The 19,651-nt window shown below is 44.6% G+C and overlaps 2 protein-coding genes across 2 annotated transcripts in view; both read left to right on the forward strand.

Annotated features, from left to right (window-relative positions):
* The first annotated feature begins 857 nt into the window (after positions 1 to 857).
* LOC119457771 (histone H4) lies at positions 858 to 1,521 on the forward strand. Its single transcript, XM_037719465.2, has one exon. It carries the CDS (start codon positions 965 to 967, stop codon positions 1,274 to 1,276), a length of 312 nt encoding a protein of 103 aa, XP_037575393.1. The 5' UTR covers positions 858 to 964; the 3' UTR covers positions 1,277 to 1,521.
* Positions 1,522 to 1,638: 117 nt separating this feature from the next.
* Positions 1,639 to 19,651, forward strand: part of LOC119457781 (uncharacterized) — a 29,261-nt gene continuing 11,248 nt past the window's right edge. The window contains exons 1-11 of the mRNA XM_049670434.1: positions 1,639 to 2,763; positions 3,016 to 3,188; positions 3,690 to 3,767; positions 5,052 to 5,210; positions 7,419 to 7,662; positions 8,855 to 9,024; positions 9,276 to 9,384; positions 10,449 to 10,606; positions 14,966 to 15,172; positions 17,470 to 17,686; positions 18,824 to 18,972. Coding sequence (XP_049526391.1) covers positions 2,250 to 2,763; positions 3,016 to 3,188; positions 3,690 to 3,767; positions 5,052 to 5,210; positions 7,419 to 7,662; positions 8,855 to 9,024; positions 9,276 to 9,384; positions 10,449 to 10,606; positions 14,966 to 15,172; positions 17,470 to 17,686; positions 18,824 to 18,972 — 2,178 coding nt within the window. The 5' untranslated portion in view covers positions 1,639 to 2,249. The remainder of the gene's footprint in view (positions 2,764 to 3,015; positions 3,189 to 3,689; positions 3,768 to 5,051; positions 5,211 to 7,418; positions 7,663 to 8,854; positions 9,025 to 9,275; positions 9,385 to 10,448; positions 10,607 to 14,965; positions 15,173 to 17,469; positions 17,687 to 18,823; positions 18,973 to 19,651) is intronic.

Genomic DNA, 19,651 nt, shown 5'->3' on the forward strand with positions numbered 1-19,651 from the left:
GGCTTATTGGCAGCTATGCTTGCACAGCTCACAGGAAGGTTCTACTGGCTCGAGTTCCTTCTGCAGTGGTAAACGAAGGAGTGGAGTCGCATTCAAGATACTAAGCGAAGGCTTTATGACCTTCGTTTTCCTCTGGCACACGATTAATCATATTGAAACAGGAAGAAGGAATGAAATGAGAGGCCGAAAACTTGGGAACAGGTTCGTAAAGCCAAATGGCGATGCAGACGTTTCGGGTATCCGCTATTCCGAAACAGGTCGACATGTCAGTCACACGATTGCTTGAAACGCTGCTTTTGCACTAGCACTCATGTCGGGAGTACCGACCTAGAAGAAACTCGTAAATACAAGCTTCGCTTGAAAAAACGCTGTCCAAAACGCTGCTCGAGACTTGCAAAACACCCGGTGTTCTTTTGCATCTCTTCGCAATAGTATCAACTAATGTTTCCGGCTGCGCCAGTAACGATAGTGGCTCGTTAGCAATAGGGTATTATTAAACAGTGAGCGATTTAACGAACAATAAAATGCCATGCATAGCGTTTTGTGTTTTGTTTCTGCTCGTGCACGTATGTACAGTCATTTTGCACTGTTCGCCTTCCCGATACCGAAACTGAGAGCACATGGAATTATCAGAAGGCGATAGAACGTGCCAGATACAGACCCGCGCAATGGGAAGCAAACAAAGCTTTACCTCACACTACGAAAAATTTCACAACAATCGCTGCTTTCTGCAGTCACCGCTCAGCTGTCTCGGCGGCTTCCCCACCCCCCTCGTTATCTTTCCACCATTCAACCAATCACAGGCTGCGCTTCCCACGAGTCCGCGCCACTGTTATATAAGTGTGAGCCGTTGGCTATTCGTCTCAGACGCATTTTACCGCCGACGCGAAGCTCACGCCTGGTGGATAACTGCGAGCGAGCGCTCTATTGATTTCTTGCGTTTTGATCTTGCTGTGCGGTCGCCATGTCTGGCCGAGGAAAGGGCGGAAAAGGACTCGGAAAAGGAGGTGCGAAGCGTCACCGCAAGGTTCTTCGTGACAACATCCAGGGGATCACGAAGCCAGCTATCCGTCGTCTAGCGCGCCGTGGCGGCGTGAAGCGAATCTCCGGTCTCATCTACGAGGAGACGCGAGGTGTGCTGAAGGTGTTCCTGGAGAACGTCATTCGTGATGCTGTCACCTACACAGAGCACGCGAAGAGAAAAACTGTGACAGCCATGGACGTTGTCTACGCACTCAAGCGACAGGGCCGGACCCTGTACGGTTTCGGCGGCTAATGGACTGTCAACGCTGCAACGGTCAGCATTCCCGGTCTGGACTATTCATTTTGTGTACAAAGTCTCGCAGTACTGTTCGTCCCCAGTTTTTAACCACCCCGAGTCATCCATAGCCGCATGTGTGATGTTTTTTCAACATGGCTGACGTCAAAACAAAAGGTGAAGCTGTATTGTAGAAGCTGATAGTGAAGCCTATCGCTTGTCTTGTGCATGAGTCAATAAAAATTGTCATCGTCACCTTGGAACTTCGTTGTTTCTCTTGTGGACACACGGGGCCAAGTGCCCTTGTGCCCGCAGTTCCTTCTATAATCGCCGGTCCATTTCCGGATTGTGACGCCTTCAACAGACGCCATGTATCGGCAATGGCGGTTTCGGTACGCTACGACACCGACGAGACTGGGTCATCGTGATAGGGGGGGTAGGAAGCCGTCATTGCTTTTCGCACAAAAAGCCTCTTACGGCCATTTCCTTACGCTGTTTACTAAAAGTCATTACGCTAAACTCTCGCAGTCGTTAAAATGCCTAGATGTGCATTGGATACTTTCGTTCATAGCTACGTGCAACGCGTCCTGTGCAAACGCGAGTAAACAAGCGCCAACGATAGGCCTACCCACGCAGGTCGTGGACCTTAGACCAATGCTTGAACCGTTAGTGCAAATTGCCAGTAAAGTAAATGCAATTAAATCAGATACTTCGAACCTTATTCACCGTTTCAACTTAAAACGTGGGTACTGTGACTAGCCGCCGTAACGTGGGTTTATAAATGTTAGCTTACTTCTAAACTTGTTTCGCATACGTTGTCAAGCCAGGTTCAAGCTGAATCCGCTGCCGAAGCCAACAACACAAGTTGTGGCGCGGAACAGCCGGGAGCAGGTAGCAACAAGTCGGCTGTCAACGGCGACAAAAATACCTTTTATTTTCGGCTTAATTTACGTCACTGTCGGCCGCTGTATCATCCGACGACAGACAGACGATGAAGCAGGCGACGCTGTTCAAAGCGTGGCACCCGAAAGGTTCCACTGCGTCCGAGGTTCCGAAACCGAAGGACAAGCCTCCGGACGACATGGTGGAACTCAGCGACGAGGATGACGAGTTCTTGGTACAAGCAATGGACGCAACGCTCGCCGATAACTTGCCGTCGACGTCCGCTGTTCGAGACGAGGGCTCTAGGATGCAGAAGGCGCTCGAACAGTTGGAAGGGTTCGACGCTGTTGCCGGCCAGACGTGGATCTACCCGACCAACTATCCTGTGCGTAGCTATCAGTTCAACATCGTGCAGTCTGCCTTGTTCAAGAACACGATGGTGATCCTCCCCACTGGCCTGGGAAAAACGTTCATAGCAGCTGTAGTCATGTACAACTTTTACCGCTGGTACCCGACTGGCAAGATCGTGTTCATGGCACCGACGAGACCGCTCGTTGCCCAGCAGATTGAAGCCTGTTACAAGATAATGGGCATACCGCTGGAGGATACTCTGGAGATGACAGGTTGGTTACCTCACTAGCATTTACCGTATTTGGGTTTCTAGAAGAGACGGAACGTTTGCTGCAAATCGCGAATGCACGTTGACACCTTTGTTTGTAGACGCTGTCATAAAACGCGCTCCCGGCGGAAGCTGGCGTTCAGTTGATCTAAGCAAAAAGTGGCCTGACGCCAGTACGACATAGGGAAAGCCAAGCGCAAACTTTGTGTTCCACCGGGAGAATAACCTAAAAAAAAAAAAAAACATTTTCTTTCAGGAACGGTACCTGCTGGTCAGAGAGCCCAAGGGTGGCGGGAGAGGCGAGTGTTTTTCCTAACGCCGCAAGTGATGATGAATGACCTGCTGCGCAACGCCCTGAGACCGCAAGATGTGAAGTGTCTGGTGATTGATGAAGCCCACAAAGCACTGGGCAGCTACTCCTACTGCCAGGTAACAACCTGATGTGTTTACTTCTCTGTCGCTTCACAAATCACTTTCCCGGTGCACTGAAAGTCCTACAGCACATCTTCACCGTTCAGCAGGGCTTGCTTCATTCCCGACATTTAAGTGCATTTAGGTTTCATTAGGTCGCATTGACGATGCACATTCTTAAGGCCACTGCGAACAGCCTCTACGACCCTCATTGTAAATTATTTGGACCCTGATATCTGTAGACCCTTTCACTGTTTACAAACACAGCCCCGAATGGCTTCCACTTTTGCCAGAATTTTGTTTAACTTGGTTTGTTTTTAAGTGCAGAGGAACTTCATGGCTGATATGCACGGGTTGTATTTTGATCACACAGCACCATAGCCTCACTCACGTATTGCAGGGAACGAGGCATTGCCTCTTTGTCCCAATTCTGTTGGGTTTTGTAGGCGTCCAGAGAATCAAAAGAGAGAGAGAGTGTGTCTTTCACGAAAGGAGGATTTACATTTGATGTTCCTGCAGGTTGTGCAGGAGATTGTTAAGTACAACAACCAGTTCAGGATTCTTGCCCTAAGTGCCACCCCAGGAACAGACGTCAAGGTGAGTTCATACATGACAAGTAGCTCGTTAGCGTAAACTGTATGTCAACAGGTGGGATTCGTGAACCGCCGAAACAATTTTCAGGACTGCAGCTGAACATCTGATGCTATCTAAATATGGTCATAACTGTACACTGCCTCTCTTTGTGAAAGGCAAGGTTAAATAGTTACTCAGTATTAAAGGCCACCCACAGCGAACTGTCACTTCGGCTGAATTGGTTGTAAATGAGTACCTTACTGCTGCAGAATTGGTAGTTGTCTAATGTTTTTATTTGCAGCCTTTAAAGGCACTAATGCAACGAAACTTTGGGCTGCGTACATGGCCTAGTTTAAGATTGTGTAGATATTGAGCGCTTATGATGATGTGACGGCACTTCAGAACAGAGAACGCTTACGAAACAAAAGTCATGCATACTGCTATTGTCGAGAGCCATGAGTTGTCTGATAACTTTCTTGAGGATGACGACCAAATAAAACCTGCTTGAAGCAACAAAACGACAGACACCGACCAGTATTAAAACCTGCTTGAATGGCACATGTAAATGTTCACAAAACAGTGCTTGTGCACTGAGACTTTACCCAGCTCCTCTTTTTGTTTGCTGGGTACAGGAGAGACAATGACCCAGGGTGTGTGAAATCCCCGCAAATAATGTGAATTCAAATATATATGTACTATAAGGAGTAATTTTGTGGCTGCAAAATATACTTGGGAAATATCTGCCCGTGGTACCTCTAAAAATACTTATTTTTCATATAAAACCAACAAACACTCAGATGTTCAAGAAATTTGGAACCTGAATATGATATGAGAGTCTAATTCGACGTGCCAAAATCTGTAAAAACAAAAGTTTTTCTTTTCCGGATTTGCTTAACGCCGTGTATCCCACTCGCCATAGGGCCAACTGCCCTTGGTGTGGTGGCATGCCTACCCTAATACCAGTAAAACAACGGAGCAGTGGGAGGCACAGCTCACCCGCTCCAACCTGGCAAGACAAAAGTCCTTAATTTGCCAATCAGGCAGGTGGCAGAGGCCAGTGGGGCCCTGAACTAAGAGGCTCGGACCACCCCTCCTTAAAATCTTTTCCAGTCCTACAAAGTTTCTATTATTACTATTTGTTTTATGCAGAATTTTATGGTAAAGGTTCAAGAATGGGGTAGTTGCACTCAGTTGCAGCTGAACAATCTATCAATTGTATTGTTCTAAGTTAGGGTTTAGAGGCCTTTTTTTATCTTTCTTTAAAGCCAGTTCTTTGGAGGCAAATCAATTTTGTTTCAACTTGTGCAGTCTGTTCGTAACGTCCTTGCAAACCTGATGATCTCCCACGTGGAGCTGAGGACCGAAGACTCCCTCGACATCCAAGAGTTTACGCAGAAGAGGACGATCGAGAAAGTAGTGGTGCCCCTCGGTGAAGAAATCACTGAACTAAAGAACAAGTTTCTAGGGGTGAGTGAAGGTGGCGTTTAGTCGGTCTTTGAGTGAGTGGAAGTATGAATGCAGTCAGCTGCAAAAGCGTGAGAGACATGTGTTTCACAACAGATGTGAATTTCTGCTCTGTTAAGGCATGCTGCTTTTATTTTGATGAACCACTGTGTAGATTCAAGGTGATGTAATGTGCCCAGGCTCTGCAGGACTTCGTCCTCTAAAGGACGAAGTTGGCGCTGCCTCGCAGCATATTCATTTGATCCTTCAACTTCTTCCCTTGTGTTCTTGTTGGAATAAAAGGAGACATTTAGCAGACTTGAAGAGAAAGTTTAAAGAATAAAGGTCTGAAGTTCAAGGTCAATTCTAATTTAGGGTGAGGGACTTGCCAGTCTCAAGAAGGGCTCAAGAAACGGGCTTGATGAGAAGCAGGTGGTAAACTTGATGTAGAAGGTAGAAACAGGAAGATCAAGAAGAAAAATCAGGCACACGACAGTGCAAACTTAGTTATCCACTAGCTTGCAATTGGCCATGAATTGCAACAGAGGGACACTAGTGTAAGAGCTGAAGAGGTTTGCATAGCCAAAGGCCTGTCGTGCTATTGAAGACGATTAGGGATAAGCGTTTAAAAGAAGAAAATAGAGCTTGAGGACAACAAAAGTAAGCAGGAAGGAAATTAAATAGAAGACCGTTGCATACAGACATGTTCAATTCAAGAAAAGGGAACACTTTCAAAACCATTACAGTTAGGTGAACTATGTATTAACGAAAGGCTGTCAAAGACGGCCTCAGAATGAAACCACCTCCCCGTCTCTGTCACAAGCAATCCTGATAATATTAAGTAACTCAATAAATAAAAACTTAAACTACATAGGACTTCATTCAGGCCTATGCCAAATGTGGGGGGAAAAAATAGGAAAGAAAAGAAAGAAAAAACTCGTAAGCATGCACAAAGCAGAAGCAGCAATCCCTCAAAATCTGACAACATTGAGTAGTTAAAGGTGTGCATCATAAGCGAGGTTTAGAGACCTCTTTAAAGTCGGTCCTTGTAGCTGCAAAACACTCAAGCACAAATTATTGAGGCCAGAATCCTCACAAACACTGCACGTGAAGAATTAGTAGCTTGTCTGAGCTACCATGCTGAACGAAAAAGAAGCTTCGTGGAGAATACTAGTGTAGTGTAAGTGAGAGGAGGTCATGAGAAGTGCACATAGACATGGACACAGTGTCAACTTCCACCAACAACCTTCGTTCAATGCGTTTTTGTGTCCTATCATGTGCTTTCATTTGCTCTTATCATGCCCGTGTCTTGCTTGCACTGCACTAGTATTCAAAGATGCTTTACCAGCAAGCCCGCATCAGCACCCCATATCCCGTTTTATACATAGCAAGGGATTCTGCAAAAGCTACCGTATTTGAATGAATATAATGCAAGTTATTTATTTTTTTCAATATTTCCAGCCTGAAAACACGCCTCATGTTACATTTGGGTTTGTGACACGAATACAAGATTTTTTTCATACGAGGCAGGTGCTTCATACGAGGCATGAAGCACCCGTCTTTATGCATCGTTTCCCGTTTATTTGCGGCATCACTTCCCGTTATAATTGTAATGTGTATTCCTTTTCTTTTTCTGAAGAACCAAAAGGTCCTCCTCACATTATATTCGTGGTCATGCTATTTAGATGCAAATACGGTACGCAAATACGTAGTACAGTCACAGATGTCTCAATCCACGTGTTTTGCACTGCAGTTCCTTTTTATTCGTAAAGCTTTATATGGAAGGACTACTTCATAAAGTATTAAAACTACAGCCTGGGAAATGTCATGTTACACATATTTGTGTACCTTCGTGTTTTCAGTTTTTGATGTACCGTGTTTTTGATCATGAGCATAAGCGGTGCACTGTGGCCGCTGGCCTTTGGAACATGTCACTCTGCTCGTTCAGTGGTAAATAGGTTCGAATCTGCGGTGCCTTCCACGTAACAGTCGTGTCATATTTTGCAACATAAAAGTACGAGACTTAATGTTGCATCAGATTACATGACACATACCTATATCTTCCTTTGAAATGTGGTGCACTGTAATTTGGTTGCAAATACAAGGGAGAGAAGTCTCTTTAGCCTCCATCGTGTTGATTACTACGTGCAAGCTGGAGTATTGCTGACTTCACTTTTTGGAGAAAGCTGTATAAGCAAACATACAGGTTACTGTAGCCGACGATCACTGCAGGTGATCCGCACGTACCTCGACCGTCTGGACCGGAGCAATGCCATCCCGCGGGTGAACCCCGAGTCCCTGGGGAAGTACCGCATGCTCCTGCTTAAAGAGAGCTTCCAGCAGAACCCGCCCAGCCGACTCAGCTCCCGCGAGGTGGGACAGCTGCAGGGTTACTTCTCCCTGCTCATCAGTCTGTACCACGCATTCGAGCTTCTGCTGGCGCACGGCATGCAGCCATTCTTCTACTTCCTCAAGGGTGAGCATTCTTCTCTGATACTGTCACGTTGCAGTTAAGTTGAAGAACCACACTGCACCAGAACTGTGAGTCACGAAGTGAACTCCTTAATGATACTTAAAAACAGCGCTGCCAAACGCAGGACAAAGAAAGAGAGCGGGTACACACACGGCGCTGACTTACAACTGCGTTTATTGGAAAAAAACATGTTTGCTTTTAAAGCCATACATCAAGCATGGGTGTATGCTCATTGTCAATAAAGAGCACTTGGCATTCCCAAACATTGCCTCGTGGTAGCATGTATGATCATCTCCATTGCTCACGCCAATTCTAGCAAGCCCATTATCCTTAGAAGATAAGGCTACGGAAGGCTGACTAACACAGCCACTAGCTTTTCTAGATAAATGAAATACTTCTGCCGCTTCTCTTGTACTGCTGTCATTGTGTTTCGCACGACTCCTTATTGTGCAAAAGTTGTGCTCAATTGCTGGTCCTCACGTACATTCCAGAATGTACACCACTAATCGTGTCGCGCATGCAATCCGATTAGACAGGATTCTCTAGCTATAGAATCGATGGCAAGATTAGTGGAAGGTCCGCTACATGAATGAGAAATTTACCATGTATAGCGAAAAATGGTCGCAGGAAAAAAGTGAACGATGATGCGTGGTGTCAATACAGGGTGCATCTCAGTGTGACCAGTTACAGCCAGAAATATGGAGCTTGCATTAGGAAAAATGAAGACAGGACAGGTGCTGGGCTTAGTACTATCACATACAAGTGTGGTAGCGTAGGTGAGTTGATACTCCTTCATTTAGATGTGGCATTCACAGCTTGCGAATGGTTACGGGAAATAAGAGGTGGCAGAGAGTGAAGTGCTTTTTTCATTCTATCTCTTATTTTCTGGAACCATTTGTTCGCTGTGAATGCCAACGCTCTAAAACTGTTAGTTTAGGTTCAAAGGAAACCTTAAGCTTACAACATAGAGCGAGTACTATCTTCTTTCTGGAATGTTGTGCGTGAGTACAAAGCGTGTGTGCTGGCACTTGCGAAGTACTTTTGTAAGGAGGCTCAAGCAGGTTCATGACAGCCCAGAGTGCATTATGGAGAGACACCCAGGTAGCTCTCCTTTCTAAAGATTTTTCTGCCTCGCGTTCTAGTGCACCGAGTCTTCACTGTGCCTAGTCTGAAAGGTGTTTTCTGTTACGTGCAGGCATAGTGGACGGTGAAAAGAGCCAGCCACGCGTCCGCTACGAACTGATGCACAACGGCGATTTCGAAGACCTCTACAAGCACCTGGAACAGCGCCTGGGGGTCCCCGAGGCCTCGGCCAATGACACCCTCCACCCGACCGCTGCTGCTGCTGCGTCCTCACTATATGAGGTGACGTTATTCTCCTGTCTTATGCTTATTATGAGCTAGTGAAATTTTTTTGACTTATCAAGTAGGGTCATAATCTGTTTGAATCTCTCTGACTGTGCGAACTGTGTCTGCTAGCCCGTCTCTTTTTAAAAAAATATTTCTTCCTTCATTGGCATAGGGTAGCAAAGCAATTTCTTTTCTGGTTAACGTCCTTGCCTTCCTTCTTATCCTTCTCTCTCTAACTACTTTTGACGTCTATCACTTTCTTACAGAACACTTTTTCCGAAACTGAAGGCCAAGCAGCACATGTTGTGGGTCATCCAAAGCTTGCGAAGCTTGAGGAAGTCATCCTGGAGCATTTCAAAAAGTTTGCGGGCAATGGTATGTTTCTGCACATCCTGTGCAATGGAAAATCATCGCTTTTATCACCCGAGGCTGTTATGTGGATTTTATCATTTGTGTTAGTGACTAAAAAATGATTTAAAGCTTGTTTGCTACATGCAAAGAGTTTATCGGAAACTAAATCATCACCACTAGTGGTCGTGCATGCTGTAATTATCCCAATTTTTTTAATTTCTGTCTATATTAATAATATTATTATTTTGTTGTTGCATAGTGCCATAGCATTGATTTGTTTGTTGCTGGGACATCAGTGTAGGTTGTGTACAGAAGATGTACTGTCAGCAGCAAAGATATTACGGAGCATCTGAGTGTCTTCCAGGGCACAATGTCGCACTGCTTAATTTAGCAGACTTGCTATCGAGGTCTGTGCTCATTGCTTTTTAAAAAAACAGGGGGGGGGAGGGGGGGGGGGAGTGCAAAAGAATGGAATATTCTAATAAAGTTTCATCAAATCAACTATGTACTGAGCATCTTTATATTTTCAAGAAGTAAAATGTCAGAATGACTATTCCTTGTGTTATTCAAAAAACAAACTAACACTAGAGCACTTTACATAATGTTAGTGATCAAAACATTCCGAGTTTTGTCAAGAGAACAAGACTGCACAAATCAAGATATAAATCAGTGAAGTTGAACTGCATTGCTGGAATAAGGAATAATATACATATAGAAAGGATGTATGCATGCACGCATGTATCCCCCTTCGATCAATCAAGTGCTAACCAACATTGGTTTTATTGATTTGCAAAATATGGTATGTTGTTACACATGTCCATATGATATTAACAAGGAAGCAAAAAACACACAAAAAAGACAAGCAAGTAAAGAATGAATGCTCCAACAGCATCAGTTATCCTCCCTCTCTCCCTTTTTTTTTGTGTTAACTGTTATTTTTTGACTATCACAAGGGAAAAAAAAAAGATAACACACATGCATAAACAGTATAAAACATACACAAGGACAGAGAAAAATGGCCCTTGAGGTTGTTGGTGAACAGCTCAAAATGACTTCGTCGTGGCCTCTTGCTGCCAATTCTTTACCAGAGGGAGGCACCCGTGTGATGGTCTTCTCCCAGTACCGGGACAGCGTGAAGGAAATCACGGTGCAACTCAACCGCCACCAACCGCTCGTCAAGGCCATGAATTTCGTGGGCCAGAGAGCGGGTACAGCAAAGGGCTTCAGCCAGAAGGAGCAGCTTCTGGTACGTACACAAACTTCTCCGACTCTCGGACCGAAGCAAGCTGCAACTGCTTGAATAAAATGCCGTCATTATTCCTCTACACTTCCCGGCCTAAAAGTGTGCATTGCGGTGTACTTTGAAGCATTCCACAAGTTTTGCATTGATGATGCAGGCTTGACTGCTAAGCCTCCGAGTTGTGGAATAAAGCCAGCTCTATGCCTCAGCTGTAGAGTGATCTACTAGCACGCTTAGCAGTGAGATAACACGACAGCAGGGCAAGGTTGGTGAAAATCTAATTTCCCCTCCCCATCTACTTATTTCTCTTGCCAGCCTTGCTCTCGCACAAGCCGAGATCAATGGAATACTGCGGAGCGAGTAGTAGATGTACCTAGTTATTACAATCACTACATCCAACACATATTAGCTGCACTTGTTGATATCTCTATGGTAAAACGTCTGTTTCCATTTGTCATTTCCACAGATCAGGGGTATACCTCATATAAGGGTGAAATATGAAACATTTTTCAAGCATTTTCACTCAGAGCCGGTGTTTGACTGTTACACAGACACAGCTACTACAGGCATCCATATGGTATTGATCTTTTGCTCTGCTGCAGCTGATGGCATAGGGTCTTGAACACATCATAGCATCAACTGACAGTGTACAGTTACTGCCTTGTTGTAGGTATTTATACGTATGGTAGCTGACTAGAGCTCAAACCATCTTCTGTTACACTCCTTAGTGAAGGATGACCTGGGGCTGCACTCTTGAGCAATCATTTTCATTGATGCCACTTTCAGTTAACACCGATCAACTAAACCATGTAGAGCAGATCCAACAAAAGGGACGACACAGTTCTAATTATTTTCATGTCACATAATTCCCAAGCATAATGGCAGGACGCCTGCAACTTTAGTGACTCACCGTGCTTGACATTATGTCATGCAGAAGGGAATGTGTCCCAGAAAGTGATGGATCAAGAATGTAGTCCTTGCTGTACTTCCACTTACTTAAGGGGGGACGTGGCAATGAAAAATTAGTTTTTTATTTAAGGGAATAAATTGATGAAATTTGGCATACAGGTGTGATTTGTTATGCTGATATAATAACTGAAATCAGTTTTAAGCTATCTATTATAGTTTTTGAGTTACAACATTTGACAACCTCTAATGGTCATCCCAAAATTAATTAAATAATTACACACAAGTTCATAAAGATGTTTACATCAGCATGTCCACAGAGGCCCATTCTGTGCAATAAAGCTATTGGTTTATTTTTTAAATGCCGAATTAAGTAAAAAATGTTTTTTCGAACATTCCTATGGATATTGTCTCACTAACAACTTTTGCAAAAAATCCTTTATAAATTTTTTTATGAGGTGCAGATAAAAATGGACAGCTTTGTTGCACTCACCAATGTTTCAGGATATAAGTGCAAAAGACAAAATGATTTTATCTTCATTCGTTGTGAAATGGCACTGGGATGACTGAACGTAACAGCACAAAAAATGAAAGCAGAGAAAACGGAGCTCAAAGTTTTATTTGATGTGAACATCTAAATATTTACTTTGAGCACCTAAAACCCGCCTGGGATGTAGTCCTTTGCATGTGAGGACACATTTTCTTTGCATCTTGATGTAGTTTTTCGCTTCTTCGCCACAGTTTCGTGCACCTTAGTTGCCTTTTTGATGCGCCGTGCATCCTTTTCAGCAGCCCGCCGCAGTGAACATGAACCTGGACTGTATCCTAGTTGCGACGTGATTGTTTGCAGTGCTCTTTCACAGCCAGCGTTGAAACGGCAAACTGCATCTGCCACAGCACTTTCAACACTCGCGAGTGATGCAAACTGGCTTTTCGATTGAAGTGACCAAATTAGATTGTTCAGCGACTCGATGGCGTTCTGTGTTTTGCCTTGCTGGCATCTTTCGAGAAGTTCCCTTCCAGATAGACGCTTATATATAGGCAGGAGTGCTGCCCGAACATGTGCAGGAAGCTGCAGCTTGTGTGCAGGGGCTGGCTGACCTGAGGCTGCTGCAGAATTGAACTTGCACCAAGAGTTCACTCCAGTGGGACAGTGCTCGTGGTGCGGCTCATTATCGGTCGATGTTATGTGGTAAAAAGTAGCCATGATGGCCTTTTCCATGGCAGGCACATCCCTTGGATTACTCTTGATGGCCCAGCCATAATAGTTCGTGAGTTTTTTAATTAAACCCTGTGTTAAGCGGCCTTTTCCACTCATGCTGAGCTCACGGTCCTTGCTTTTGTTTTTCTCAACAAGGTTGCGCAAAGCAGTGCCCATTCTTTTCTTGACGTGATTTACACATTCTTGTTTCTGAATGGGTATGAAACCATACACTCTGTCTTCATTGAGGGCAGTATAAGTGCGGCTATCCCCATCGCAAAGGACATTTGTATAGCGGAGCTGGTGTTTCTGCAGTGACCGCTGGAACATGGTTTTTGCCGCAATTATTTCCATCTGCCCTGCATTTGCCTCGGTGTTTTTTTGGCATTGTGGTCGGTGTTTTTCATGCCACTCCAAGTAAATACTATCTCCAGGCTTGGGGCCAACAGAACAGCCATGGCAATAATTAGAGAGGACACAGTGGTCCAAGACAAGGCCAGAATATAATTCAATCACACAACCAACACCAATGTGGCTTGTGTGACCCCTTGTCATCCAAGTGCCATCATAGATTACATCAATGTTATTTGGGGCACCTCCAAGTTCCTTGTAGATCTCGTGCACCTTCTGTGCACTCTGAGACTCTATTGCTATGGCTGCTGAGGCAGTGGCAGGGTGACTATACCTATGATGCAGCCTCCCGTAGGACTTGTGATGCAGTCCTCGATGGGAAACGTCCATGTGGGAAAAAATATCATTCAGCGTGCCTTGTTTTTTACCCACAGACTGCACAGCTCTCACTGCACGAATGTTCACCTCAAAAGGGTTGACCTGCTGAGTGCCAGCACATCTTGGGGATGACCACCTTTTGCTTATCACCCCACAGTTGTCGCACAACAGTTCCATTTTAGTTGCAAGCCCAAGACATAGTCCAGTTTCAACACGAACTGGTGTTTCCCCGCACCGATTGCAGCTTGCTGCAGAGAGCAGCTCGTTTAAAAGTGATTTGTACACAATAAAAAATGATGCCTCGGGAACCACGTCATCGGCACACCCTTCTTCTTTCAATAGCTGAAATTTGCGCTTTGTTGCAGAGGTAGATGACAGCGCATTCAAAGTATCCGCTCTTGTTTCCTCTCGTTGCGCAACCTCTTCATTAGTTAGGATTGGAGCTGAAATCCGCAGCAGAATATTTGACGCGAAAACTTTTGCTCTCGCCGATGTCATGTTGCCGACATCGTCGCACGCGGCCGCGCCGTCAACGTCGTCGCACACGGTCGCGCCTTCAACGTCGTCGCACACGGTCGCGCCTTCAACGTCGTCGCACACGGTCGCGCCGTCATCGTCGTCGCACACGGCCGCGCCGTCAACGTCGTCGCACACGGCCGCGCCGTCAACGTCGTCGCACACGGTCGCGCCGTCATCGTCGTCGCACACGGCCGCGTCGTCATCGTCGCACACGGTCGCGCCGTCACTGTCGCACGCGCTTTCCCGATGAACCACGTGCGCCGGTCGTGCGTCGTCGACAAGGTCGGCGGCATCCGCTTCTAAGAGTAGTTTCCTCCCTCTATTCCATGCCTTTCTTCGTCTTCCGTACGCGTGGGTCGTTCGGAACTTGCTTCCTTTGGGGCTCATGACAGAAAACGTGCGTTAGGCTGCCACGGTCGTCAAGCACGTTGATCGGAATGTGCAGCTCGCTGCTGCGCAAATACGCGCGAGAAAAAAAATGTCAGCCATTCAAATCTATAGCAGCCAATAAGAGCGCGTCCTGTGCCCCACGTGACTGCTGCGCCCAATCGCGATGCCGCTTTTGACTTTTTTTCGCTCGCGCTTGCTGGTTTTATTTTTCGGTGGAGAAATACGCTACTGCGGCTATCTTGAGCTCCGATCTCTCCTCTTTACGATGATACCAAGATGGCGGCGCTGCGTCAACGTCTCGCCGAGCGATCTGCGGTGCGACGGCCGCTTCCAAAGCCCGAATTTTCCGCAATTTTCGATGACAGTACTCTAGGAAAGTGCTATTTTCTCGATTTCTACCGCGTATTTCGTTATAATATTTCACCACGAGGTAGAAGAAGGCCCGAGGATCGCGAAAAAAAATAAATCGCGAAATCGATAATTTTAAGAAATTTGACCACTTCAATTGCCGCGTCCCCCCTTAATCATTACTTTGCATGGTTCACACTGGGAAGAGCATGCTTCAGTAAAAGTGCTAATATTTACTATATCTCATTCGGCCTCCTGCCTCACGCTTTCAGGTTGTCAAGAAGTTTCGCGAGGGTGGCTACAATGTCCTGGTGTCAACGTGCGTCGGAGAGGAAGGGCTGGACATTGGCGAGATTGATCTGATCGTCTGCTTTGACGCGCCCAAGAGCCCGATCCGCCTCGTGCAGCGCATGGGTCGCACGGGAAGGAAGCGTGAAGGGCGCATTGTTGTGCTGCTTACCGAGGGCAAGGAGGAACAGGTGACAGTGATTTTGATAAAATGTTGCTCGTTCACTTCAATGAATCAATCAGTCTGCCAATCAGTCTTTATCAGCTTTATCAGTCAGTCTTTATCAGCTGTACTTGAACAACCTGCGTGGTATCACCAAATACTCAGCAGTGGCAAAAAAAGTTGTTTGCTAAAACCAGTTACGAAAACCAATTACAGAGCTTGACTCAGTCTGTCTACTTACTGTAGCTTTTTGTCTGGGGTAAAAAAAAAAAAGTAAAATTACGTTTTATGGTTTTACGGGCCAAAATAACGATCTGATTATAAGGCATGCCATAGTGTCCCAAATCTGGGGAGAACAAAGACTGATTCTGATAATTTAAATACATTCACAACAGTGTATCAACAACACAAGGAATTCTGGAGCCAAGATTTCATTAATTTGTTTGCTTGTTAGTTAGTATCAGTGAGTACTTCTTGCTCAATGCATTTTGCCTGGTGCACAGCATTCAAATAAAGCTCAAGTGCTAGGAGTAGGTGCAGAACAGAAAACCTTAATTAATACACAATAACCTGCCAATAATTAGATGATGATGTGCCATAGGAGAAACATAACAGCAATAACAGCGTTCAAACTAATTTTCTTGCTGGCTTAAATGGTTCTGCGGCAGGATGTCATTCACTTGGTTTTGATAATTAGTATTAATGTGCTAAATATCCTATATATGCGTTTGTGGTGCATATTTGTTCATGGCTTTGGTTAATGATGTCGCTATGAGCGTTGTACAAACGAGACAGAAGTTCACAGGAAGATGGAGACATGAAATGACCAACGGTAGTTGAACAAGGAAGGTTCCAGCCTCAAATATTCCTTGTTCGACCACAGTTGAGATTACTATGAGCATTGCATTTCTTGATGCTTGTACTCCATTTCATACCTGGCAGGCAATGCTATGAAGGCTTCTCATGCTGCTCACATTTGCAGCCAAGAAATAGTGTGCCACAAAATTTAGGAAAGGTATACGTGCGTGCCATGCAATTTGACATAAAAGTGAGTCTCGTACTTTTATGTCACAAAATATTACATGGATTATTACGTGGAAGGCACTGCAGATTTGAACCTATTTATCACCAAAGAGCCAGAGTGACGCGTTTCTGCGACCAGTAGCCACAGCGCACCACCTGCAGTCGTGACAAAAACATTGTACGTTGAATACTGGAAGCACAAATGTGCACAATGTTCATATGTTAAAAAAAATTGCAAAAAAATAATCATACTCACTGGGAAAACGTATGATCCGAAGTCGCTAGAAAGTTTGGCAGACTGATCTGTACTTCACTTCTATGTAATGCAAAGTGTTGTGCAAATTGTTGCAGCACGAGATGCTGATGCGCCTCGATCTGGAGACGGACGCTGTAGTTTTAACATGGCGATGGTAAACCAAAATGAAATCAAGCTGATGGGCAACATAGAAATACGATGCCACCTGAGTGAAGCATCACGCTGACTTCGCAACGCCTGCAGCAGGGAATGGCAGCGCTGTTGGGTTATCGCATATTAAAAGCGTGCAGTATGCTTCCTACGTTACATGCACTGTGAAACAGATTGGTGAAGATGCTTATCGCGATGGGTTGGCTGGCGATAACTGTGAATGGAAATCTGTGACAACCTGCAAGGAGATTTACTGGGACTGGAATAGGAAACCGTATACATGGAGACATTTTCATGTGACACAAGCGGGCGAGCACTGCAGGGAAGTTGCCGTTGCGGGATCCCACTGTTCTCATTTTCACATGCCTCGCACCTTTTCTTGTTTACATGGGATCTAGCGGCAGAAAAATTTATCTGCGATTACAGTTTGGCGATATACTGAACATTGGTGCCGACAGATAGCGTATTCTGGGAGCATATTAAAACTGGTAGAAAAGAGTAACTGTATTGGGTTATTTTTTGTATTCTTGATTGCGAGCGTTGACGCTTGGAAATCGGTACAAAACGGGATCGTACGAACAGGGTTCTACTGTATGTGAAGTAGTCAATCTGCTGAAAGCATCACAGATTAAAAAAAAAAAAAAACTGCACTGAAAAACGTGCATTGTGAAACTTCTATGACTGCACTACGTGTACAGCTGTCCGCAGTGTTGCCTGCTGTGTATGAAATGTAGCGTAGTTGATAGTTTTCCTTATTGTTAAAGTCCCAAACTCCTACTAGCTGCACGTTAGTCAAGAGCTGCTGCGCAGCTGTCACAAGTGAAATGTCACATGGCACCAATAGCACCTCTCTTCAATTACAACATAAACAGAGTGTAAAAATGCGGTCTTTACAGGCCTACAAGGAAAGCAACTATAAGAAGCAGAACATCCATCGTGCCATCACCAGCGGTAGGCAGCTGGGGAACCTGTACGAGGCGAGTCCGAGGATGGTTCCGCGTGGCATCAATCCAGTCTGCCATCGAATGCACATGACCGTGCCTGAATACAGGAGCGCCAAGAGCACCGCGGCCTCTGGCAGAGGAACTCGCTCTATTCTGAACTTCATTACTGGTCAGTTTTATGATTTTTTTTCTATCTTTCTTTTTTCTTTGCTGTGTACCGAAAAGTGAATGTAATAAGTTAGCACGTCACGATTTCCTAAAAGGCCATTTTCGTGGAAGCAGTGTTTGTTCAAACTTGGATTTTTATGAGCAAGAAGAAGTAAGCTTTCGCTGCCTAAGCATTTCCCAGAACAAAGGTTTTATTCATCGCACGACCTTGAAAACTCTTGTTTGCATTTATCTACATGTGTATCCTCATCCATGCCCTGGTACATTATAATGCACACACTACCTTCAGCTCTTTTCAAAATCAACTCAGAAGTGTTTACATAAAATCTGGAATACGAAGTCATATGCATACTGAGCTCTATGGAAGCGGTTTAAGCACATTCTTGCAATTAGCTTTTCTAAAAATTGGCGCCTTTGATTTAGACCATCGTGTCATCACTTACGATGAGTAGCGCCCACGAAGAGTGTTTCATATACCGGTGAGTTGACATGAAAATCCAAGATGCGAAATCAACATGCCAACCTGCCACGCGATGTCACACTTTCTTCTCTGTGTTTTTACAAAAGCAGTTTTTTTTACGAGGAACATGACGTGACACCCCATCTACCTGGAGATGCTGCCTTCATTACCAAATGGGGTATCTAAACGAAGAAATTTCTGTCTTTTTTTTTTTTCGTGTTTGTAACCACAATTGGCTTGGAAAGTAGCTACGTCCCTGAACTGTCTTTGGTCCTCGGAGAAATGTAACAAAGAGTGTAGGTAAACAGGTGCTTAAACTGGTTGAATTTTCCTGTATTGTAGTCAGTATGCCATCCATTGATGGGAGCCCGCGACTTCCTGAACACAGAACCCACCCCTCTTTAAAGATTTAAAAAGTACTAGGGAGAAAATTATGTAAACATGTAAGACATGTTGCTGTGACTTATTGCAAATTATTATAGTATCTCATTTATCGTGGTGCCTTAGGAATCTGTGCAGGCATTTTCATGATGTGTATATATATGTATATATGTAAATATTTTACAGCTCACAAATTTAATGTCAGGTGCATGAAATGCTGGCTGTTATATACATTTTCTTTTTGCTTATCCTTTTGTGTTAATCACGCTTTCACATGGGCCAATGTTTTCTTTGCAGGCAAGCAACAAAAAAAGTCTGGTGCAGCACTAAACAAGCAGGAAGAACTCTACTATGAGGCACATTTTGAGGTGGCACTATCAACAGTTCCACTACCGCCAGTGGCTCCTTCACGTTTTCTGAGCCTTCGGAATTTCCGATCAAAATGGGTTAGTAGCATTCTCTTAAGTTCAACTGGAGTGACCATCTCCTATTTCTGTATGCAAAAAAAAAAAAGACAGATTCACTTGTCACTTTTACAAAGTCATTTCTGAAATGCTCCAGTCACTTGTCGCAATTTTCTGGGATTGTTGGTGTTCTGTCCTTTTTAATCTAAGAAATGCTGGTAATATGTTCTCACATTCATAAGGCCTATCACATAACGAAATTTATGGAAACATCAATTTAGACTATTAAACTGGAAATGAAAGGAGCAACTGAAAACATTTAATTATAATTGCTAGCTTTCCTCACGACTACCTAATTTTGTAAGGGAACTGGCAGCATTGTACCGACGTTATCAGAGAGGGCCGCACAATGGTAGAGACAGTTTGTCATGTGTCATCATTAGTGCAAGAACATACACTTCAGCAGCAACATAAGAATCCTTTGCATGCGGTTCCGTAGCATCATCTGCAGCACCTCCAATCGGCTATGGCAATCGGGCGTCTTCACCATCGCATATGTGAGTCAACGAAGCGTCGATGGAGATCGCCCTGAATTCTTCCATTCAACGAAATTGGCCGTTTCCTCAAAGTTACATGAAAGTAGTATGATATTTCAAGCATGTGGTACTTTTTATCCAGAAGAGGCTGATTCTTAGATTTCTTGTATGTAATGCTGTCATGT

This window comes from Dermacentor silvarum, chromosome 7 (assembly GCF_013339745.2).
Source record: "Dermacentor silvarum isolate Dsil-2018 chromosome 7, BIME_Dsil_1.4, whole genome shotgun sequence".
NCBI classification, from domain to species: domain Eukaryota; kingdom Metazoa; phylum Arthropoda; class Arachnida; order Ixodida; family Ixodidae; genus Dermacentor; species Dermacentor silvarum.

Excerpts from the sequence above, each read along its gene's own strand:
- LOC119457771 (XM_037719465.2), top strand. The coding sequence starts at position 965 with ATGTCTGGCCGAGGAAAGGGCGGAAAAGGACTCGGAAAAGGAGGTGCG.